Source organism: Schistosoma mansoni, chromosome 6 (genome assembly GCF_000237925.1).
Source record: "Schistosoma mansoni strain Puerto Rico chromosome 6, complete genome".
NCBI lineage: Eukaryota > Metazoa > Platyhelminthes > Trematoda > Strigeidida > Schistosomatidae > Schistosoma > Schistosoma mansoni.
In genome coordinates, this window is record NC_031500.1 from 2,849,316 (window position 1) to 2,858,682 (window position 9,367).

Genomic DNA, 9,367 nt, shown 5'->3' on the forward strand with positions numbered 1-9,367 from the left:
CCATGGTGGAAAGTTTGTCCTATCTAAACGATCTCCAGTCACTGTCTGGTTGAAAGTGAATGCTTCCACCGATTACGAATACTGAAGCAGTCTTTCTGAAACCACGTACGCCGTTCAAGCTGGCTTCCTTCAACGTTCGCACACTAATGCAGATTGGACAACAGATGGGGCTGGCTATGTCTTTAGAAAGTCTTAATGTTGATGTTTGCTGTCTATCCGAGACCCGTATTCAAGACTCTAGTGAAGAACTACAAATTCGTTCTCCATCTGTCGCTTCGAAAAGCTTGTTTCACGTGCGCTTATCCGGGGACTCTGTGGCATCTTCGTCCGTTCTTGCTGGCGTTGGTGTTGCACTAAGCGCTAGAGCTGAGGCAGCACTAATCGATTGGATCCCCATTAACAGTCGGTTATGTGCTGTTAGATTAGAAAGTTCCATCAAAGTGAGAAGAAACCGGCGTGAGAAACGGTGTCTTTTCGTCATCTCCGCCTATGCCCCGGCAGATTGCAGCCCGGATGCAATCAAGGATGAGTTTTACCACCAGTTAACAGTTCTTCTCCAGAAAGCGCGTTCGACAGATATTGTGGTATTAGCCGGAGACTTGAATGCACAGGTCGGGCGTCTAGGCACAGAGGAGAGTCGTCTAGGTGGCTGATGGGGACTTGTTGGTCGCAGGACAGATAACGGGGACCGTTTGCTGCAACTGTGCACAGACCACAACCTGTTTCTGGCCAGCACTAACTTCCAGCACAGTCATCGCCGGTGTGCCACCTGGCGTCCTCCCTCTGCATCCCAAGCCTGGACTCAGATTGATCACATCGCGACCAGCTACCGCTGGCGTGGTTGTGTACAAGACTGCCGCTCCTTTTGGAGTACCTATCTGGAGTCTGATCATGCCCTGGTCTGCGCCAATCTCACCTTACTTTTCAGTGGCCGAAGGAATGACCGCCATCAACGGATCGATGTTAATAAACTGGCTGCAACTTCTGTTGCAAGTAAGTATCGAGCGGAGCTAGCCTCTAGGCTAGCTACCATCCCACCGAAAAGTATAGATGAGCATTGGTTGCATCTTCACGACGCCATGAAAATGGCGAGTAAAGCCGCTTGCGGCTTCGCGAAACGTCCCGCTTACAAGCACTGGGTTTCTTCTGGCTCCTTACAACTAATGGAAGCCCGTCGGTCTACTCCGGGTGACCGTGAGTTTGACCACAAACTGTTACGTAGTGAAATCGGGCAAAGCTTGCGTAAGGACCGAGAAGCCTGGTGGTCGGAGCGTGCTAATGAGATGGAAGCAGTAGCTGCATCTGGTAACTGCCGGAAGCTCTTCCAACTCATCCGAGCCACTGGCAGCAAGAAGTCTGGTGTGAGTGAAACAATCTACGAGGATGACGGAATGCCAATCACTAACATCTGTCGACGTCTTGGACGGTGGGCGGAATTTTTCGAAGGACAGTTCAACTGGCCTGCTGCTCCGGCAACATCAACCATTTCGTCCTGCCCCCCATGGCCGGTGACGACTGGTCCACCAAACGAGGCGGAAGTCCGCAAGGAACTCCAACTCTTGAAACGCTGCAAATCACCGGGCCCAGATGACTTACCTCCGGCTCTTTTTAAAGATGGAGGTGACTTTCTGGCTAAGGAACTGACTGTGTTGTTTGGAAAGGTTTGGGAGCTAGAAAGTGTTCCAACATCATGGAATGAGTCAATAGTCGTCCCTATCTTTAAAAAGGGTTCACGTTGCTCCTGTAACAACTACCGGTGGATAAGTCTACCTCCGATTGCGTCCAAACTATTGGCTTCTGTCATTCTTCGTAGGTTGTTTAAAACCCGAGAACGATTGACTCGCGAGAGCAGGCTGGTTTTCGTTCTGGTCGAGGATGCATTGATCACATCTTCACCCTCCGCCAAATGTTAGAACACCGTCATACTTATCGCAGGCCAACAATCTTAGTGTTTCTTGATATCAGGGCTGCCTTCGATTCGTTGGACAGGACTGTCCTCTGGGATTGTCTATTGAAGAAGGGTGTGCCTGAGAAGTTCATTAACATCTTAAAGGCCCTGTACACGAACACCTCAGGCAGAGTGAGGGCATACAACCACCTTTCTCCCCTGTTCCATTCGAGCAGTGGGGTTAGGCAGGGTTGCCCGATCTCACCATTCCTCTTCAACTTTGCCATCGATGACATTCTGGAAACAGCTCTGATGGATGTAAGTAATGGCGGTGTGGATCTGCTGCCTGGAGAACTACTTCACGACCTCGAGTATGCGGATGATATTGTCTTACTGTGCGATAATGCCCAAACCATGCAATCCGCACTTAATCAGTTGGCAATCAGTGTTCGCAGGTACGGCATGTGCTTTGCACCCTCCAAGTACAAAGTACTCCTACAAGACTGGCAGGATTCTCATCCTGTACTCACCCTGGATGGTGAGCAGATCGAAGTAGTTGAGAAGTTCGTGTATCTAGGTAGCTATATAAGTGCTGGTGGTGGCGTGAGTGATGAGATTGATGCACGTATAATGAAGGCCAGAGCGGCCTATGCCAATCTGGGCCATTTTTGGCGCCTTCGTGATGTTAGTCTGGCTGTAAAAGGTCGGATCTACAACGCGTCGGTGAGAGCAGTTTTGCTCTATGCTTGTGAAACCTGGCCTCTCCGAGTTGAGGATGTTAGACGACTCTCTGTGTTCGATCATCGTTGTCTCCGAAGGATTGCTGACATCCAGTGGCAACACCATGTTAGTAATGCAGAGGTTCGGCATCGTGTGTTCGGGCGCAGAGACGATAATTCAATTGGTGTCACCATCTTGAAACACCGACTTCGGTGGCTTGGACACGTTTTACGAATGTCGTCCCAGAGAATTCCACGTCGTGCATTATTTGCCGACTCTGGGACTGGTTGGAAAAAGCGGAGAGGAGGTCAGTGTATGGCATGGTGTCGTGGCATGAAAGAAAGCTGCAAAGGGCTGGCTTCTGTTGGTCCTTCAGGACTTCCTGGCTGGAGTCCGAGAGATGGTGCAACACAGTGGCTAGAGACGTTATCAGATATGGCTCAGAATAGAAGCCAGTGGCGAACCTGCTGTAACCTTCTTTTACTTTCTTCATAAAGAGTGGTTATTACTTTCTTAACTGAGAGAGTTTTTCTGGTTGTACATTTCAGTCCGCCTTATCTTTTCATCCCTTCTCTTCCTACTTTCATTATTTTGTGTGGCGCATATGTATCTGGTGCCCTTTTGTACCAATATATATGTTTAAATAAATAAATAATAATAATCCCCGTATCAACAATAAAACAAATAATCCGTAGATGCATGATGAATGTTCACTTCCGATTCGACAATGAATATTATTATGGACAATTGTATGGTGTAACTATGGGGCCCTCTACGAGCAGAACTGGAAAATGGGCTACATAAGGATACAATCGGTCATCTAACATTTTACAGTCATTAAATGGATGATACTTTCATATTATAAGAAAAAGAACATGAAGAGGATAATTTACTTAATATATTTAATAACATTCATCCGTCTAATGCTTTTACACTAGAGGAAGAACAGAAAAATAGCATATCGTTTCTAGATGTCCGAGTAACAAGAAGAGAAGATGGAACACTAAGAAGAGGGATATATAGAAAGTCTACAGTTGGACAATATACTCATTTCTATAATTCTGTGCCAATCAGATACAAAAGAAACAAAGTAAAGATCCTGACCCATTGTGCTAGAATATTTTGATCCGATGACATTACTGTAGATGAATTGAGTAATATTCGTAACGTGCTTAGTAGGAGTGGATACCCAACGAAATCCCTCAACAAACAAATCAATGAGATGAAAAGACCAAATGTAACTACCGTTGCGAAGTACTGTTCTTAAAATTACAATCCCAAATTGATGATACGCAACAAGTTGCGACTCAAAGATTAAGAAAGGCGGCACAGAAAACATTCACTGCACCCAGACGAAATGCCGTTTTCTACTCCTCCCCTGCCATAATAAGAACCGTTAATGAAGATATACTGCCTGAATTCGCCACATCCATATGTAGTTACCAATTCAAATACTCTTGTAGAACAAGTTATATAGGGCGTACAATTTGACAAGTCCGTCATCGCATAGCAGAACACTATCCATCTTGGTTGAACAAAGGACAGGTAACAGTGATTGAGAGTTCTATTCTCCTTCGCTTGGTGGGCACATGTCATCAAGTAGACTCCAGTAAAACTTTTAAGATTATTCATCATAGTCCATCAAATTTACCAAATGGTTTGCGAATTCGTATTTTGCATATTGGTAAAGCTATAGGAATCCATGTTCACACACCAAGCCTTTGCATTCAAAATAAGTTTATACAACCACTCTCGCTACCCCGGCCGTCAGTATAGTTTTTTAGCTGAGAGTTGATGAAACCTTTTCCTTCAAAAGTATTTGAATTATTTTCCAATTTACTCCACTTTTGTATTTTACATGTCTTCAACGTTCGTCCCTTGATTCTTACATAGCTACTATTATAGTGTGTGCTACTGATGTCGATAGATATAAGTAGTATGTATCACCAATCGAAAGTGGAACGCTTTGCTGCAGAAGGTTGAGAAAATCGAAGAGAGAGAGTGGTTAGTATGGGGAAGAAGGGATGACAAATTTTGAGACGAATGATGGATATTCTGCAAATGAAGTATCACTGTATGGTTTTCAGATTTTACCAAGATACTATGTAATATTGTATTTAAACACATGTTTTTCCCTGCTTGTGTTTTCGTCCACTACACTATAATAGTAACTTTTCATCAAAATTCTTCGTAAGTTCTTTTTAAACACTATGCAACGTAGCAACTGTTTGATTTTTCGAATAATTACTTGGATTATTATAATCCTCTTTCTCCACATGATATATATATATTAGTGTAGAGCCATGATGGAAAACTAATTTTAAAAAAATTTCTTCATTCGATTTGTTCTTCTTACTAATCTGAAGTTCATTGAACTCTAATTATTCAACAGAAATCAACTTAAGAGCAAATTAAACGACCTGCCTTCTAAACATATATTTAAAGCTCCAACGGTATATTAATTATGTTTGCCAGATTTCCTTACATGTATTTCAGATTAGTTAACAATCGATTTCGAGACTGTTGGACATGAACAAGATAAAGATAAATAACAATGATGGAGGAACATATTATTTATCTTCCTCGTAATACAGGGACATTCTGCATTTTCTGTTCTTACAATTATAGTTTGGTATTTTTTTCTTCGCTACCGTTGAGAAGTTAAAAAAAGTGGGTAGATAAATTCAAGTCAATAGGTAAACGCGATCGTGATCTTAGAATCATGTGAATAACTTTCGGTTTACGTTTTCCGAATCTCATTTGAAAATGAGTTTTCAATTTCTAAAAGTTAACACAGAATGAGCGTTATCACAGAATTCGGTTGATATACATACAGATACAAAAACTAAGGTCTCAAAATTAATCTTCAAGTTAACATGAAGTGATACTTACTTGAGGTTTCGTGTGAACAGGTATAGGAAACCAATTGATACCATAAGCGGACAAAGGAGAGGGAGATTGGTTGTAAAACCCGGCTGCATTCGCCATTGCTGACATTAGAGTTCTATCGACATCCGTACTACGAACGTGATAGTAAGAACCGTTATATTTACTGGGGACAAATCTTTGATACTTTGATCGTAACCACTTCCCAAGAAAAAAGTGTTGCTCAACACCTTTGTCTGTAAGCATGCCGAAGCCTTGCGACCAAGCAGAAGGAATTTTGTGTAAAATAGCAGGTATATTAACGATTGGAGATCTGTCACCATGTCGAAATAAAATATGGAGATGTTTGAGATTATCGTTTACAGAATTATTATGAGAGGTGGGGGACAACTTTTCTAGCGAATATGCTTCATTAGGAGGAAGTCTTGACCAAAGCCCGAGAAAAATGGAGAGTATCTTGACCAAATAAATTGATAAACAGGTCATTTGTGCACACCTGTAACTGACCCCTTAATAGTACAATACCTACAGAGAGAAGTAGATCGTCATTAAAAAGATCAATAATTACTTTACAGTAGTTTAATAATGGCGTTGAAAGATAAAATCCGAATAAGGCATTTTCGCCATACAAAACAATACTGGTGATGGAGTCGTTCTCAAAACAAAAAGTCTCACGAAATCAAATAAAAAAAGAGTAGTTCGAAGATTGTTCGGATGCATTATGGTTAGCAATTCATTTATGAAGCGGTAATTTGTGTATACATTTAATACTGAAAACGAAAATGTCGGAATAAAGATTAAAATATACGTTTAGGGGTATAAAGAGAGGAACTTGACCGTGACATACGGTTATAGATAATGCCGAGTGAAATTTTGTATGTGGTACGAATACTATTTCAAGCAAATAGATAATGAATTTAACAAAGAAAATTTAATCACAATAACGTCACTTTTCCCCAGAAATAACAAGCAGTAAGGTAAAAAAACCCTACGATAGGAAAATCAAAGATGATCATGAGCGGATTTGTTTCTTAGATAAAGGTATATTGACATGACATGACCCAATCATTTGAATTAAAACTTTGAGATATTTTGAATGGTTGCTGTTTATTTTTTCATGTGATTTGAAAACTGGTAAGCAAAAAAAATATACTACCGCTTGAAAATTCCCACTCTCCGATACAATTTGTGTTTACATCAATATAACTGGTCATATTGATGAACTACTCCGTAATTTTTAACAGTTTAGCAAAATATGAATGCAAACAGACGTTAGTTAATATAGAAATGCCAATTTGTACATTCATAGCACAAACCCCAATAACGTTAACTGAATGCCAATCGGCTGAGACCTAGTTAACGCGTATGATAGAACCCTGTGAAAGTTATTCCACGATAATATACGTCAAAAGTACTTATATGGGCTAAACATTTACACCAATACTAGACGATTTCAACGAGGTCACTTTGATCGTCACTAACAGCTAAGTTCAAAAGGGGATAAGACCAGAAACCCATGTTAAATGTGAGGGATAAATTTAATTAGAAGGCATATGTCACAGCATTTCCGTTGGTATGGAAGTAACCTGTAAACAAGACTTTTAAGTTCATTGTACACATAAAACAGAATAAAACAGGTATTAGTTAGTAAGAAGGCAACTTTACGTTAATCGGCAAATTCGCCCGTGAATATTAGACGAAAGTTACTTTCAATAAAAACCACTTGGTGATTTTATAACACCTAACATTTTAGTCCAAACTACAATTGCTCTTGCTTTGCTCCTACCTAATAACGCTTACTTAGTTTTACTTTTCTTGTATTTTATGGTTACTGTTTCAACAAGTCATTACTCAAACTATACAATCAGTCTAACTAATCTTTACAGGAAGCATTCTTGTACAAGCTACTAACGCCGTTTGCTACACAAAATCTGGCAGTTACTTATACTATTATTGATAAACTTATTGCATTTGCAGAGGAAAAGTATGAGTTTTTACTAGGTAGAAATATAATGATAAAATTTGAAGCACAAATAAGTGTATAACACTGCAAAGAAAGACTTTAATCTTAATGTGAGTAGAGGCTGCAACACACCAAAAATTCCATGTGGATTCTCAGTGGAAAACGTTTCATAGTAATCTAAGTTGGATATTTCCGGCTAAAAAGTTTCATCTAAGCCAACAGCAGCTTTAATGAATCATGCTAGGTTACTTTAATAACACACGTAAATCATGCATGTTAAGTATTCTCGGGCACAATATATCGTAGTTTTACCTATTCCAGTAAATCCGCAGTTGTATCAAATAAATCCGAGTCATTATCAGTGTACTTGTGATTATCAAGTCGTACAGTTGCAATTGGAGTTGCATAACTATGGTGTATTACAACAGCCTGTGAAGAGTGATAATATCAACATAGATTATTAGACTTATGAAAAAAAAGTAATTAATGGAAAACATCGATAGGCAGTAGAAGGCTTATCAACAAACGCTCTAGAATTGACTAAGTACTCAAGAAACTTTTAAAATCGATACAGTGGTTAGTATCCTGAGTGTCAAGTAACCAACCGTTAGCCGAAATACAGCAAAGTGATCAGGGTATTTTACAAGTAACGGTTTATCAAATGAATATTTCATTGGACCACACTTATGCTGTTAACTTCAGAAAACTTATCTTTGGAGGGAGCTTACGTTATTCAATTTGTTATAATTATATGAACCGTCTTCAAACAACTTGTGCATCTTATTTAAAATGAGACCGTAGTTTTAACCAGGATTTTACTGAAGACGAAGTGGTCACCATGAATAGTAAGATGGGTTTTATACGATCAATACAGACATTAAAAACTAGAAACAAACAGACGCTGAGTAGCAGCGGTGTGACAAGCTTACCGTCGACCCAGAAACTCCAAGCGCGGAGAAGACCTTTAAATTTGAAAATTACATCTCCTTTCTTAACCTTATTTCGATACCCAGCCCATTTAAAATGTCAAAGCATATTAGGCGAAAAATAGTTAGATGTTTGTTCTTTTTGACACGATACTATAATAAATAACAGTGTTGTAGTTGTAAATAATGCCTCAAAATCAATAGCTCTTTAAGTGTTCGACATCGGATGCAGACCACATTGTTTTAAGTGGATTTGTTTAACTAAAGGCTTTCGGTCATGCATCCGCACCAGATCACGTTACGAGCCGGCGTGGGAAACAGCTCCTAAGTTCAATAGCCAGATTAGAGTAAACGCTTCTCGAAATATTGATAACGGATCAAATATATCTTTCCAATGTTTTCGCATCTGACTTCTGATTTTTAACGATTGGAGGGAGATTCGGATATAGAAGGTGTTACTGGTTGCTAGTTGCAAAACTACAGTACCGGTCGTATCTTCAGTGTCTTCTGAGTATGAACCAGTATATGCTCGTGTTATGAACAAGGAGCTTTTATTATAGTGATTTGCATTTCTCAGATTTTGCTGTATTCAGGTGCAAAAAAAGTTCTTTTCTGATCCATAATGCGTAGTTGAACCCCGATAGTTGCGAATTATTTTTCTTGCTCGGATTTTATCCGGATTATCGGTTAACTGGAGCTTGATTCAGGTTTGTGGGGAGTAGTGTAACGTCGTGTACTATATTACACCTACATAGTTTATTCTAGTTTCTGGACAAGCCAATTCACCTATAATGTTATGAGTCATATTTTGATCTTGTTAATTATTCGCTTAATGACCTTGACTATATTTTTTATATGAGCGCATGTGTATGCACATTTCGTATCTTATTCATCGCATGTCTGTCATTCATTTTTGTCTGACTATAAATGTTGATTAATGCTTGCTCATAGCGAGTTGGCTTCCCAGCCATCTCCACTATGCGT

At 39.9% G+C, this 9,367-nt stretch overlaps 1 protein-coding gene across 1 annotated transcript in view; it reads right to left on the bottom strand.

Moving 5' to 3' along the window:
- Positions 1-6,019, bottom strand: part of Smp_123670 (acid phosphatase-related) — a 12,137-nt gene extending 6,118 nt beyond the window's left edge. Inside the window, exon 1 of the mRNA XM_018797958.1 lies at positions 5,501-6,019. Within this exon, the coding sequence (XP_018652947.1) occupies positions 5,501-5,980 (480 nt within the window). The 5' untranslated portion in view covers positions 5,981-6,019. The remainder of the gene's footprint in view (positions 1-5,500) is intronic.
- Between the last annotated feature and the right edge of the window lie 3,348 nt (positions 6,020-9,367).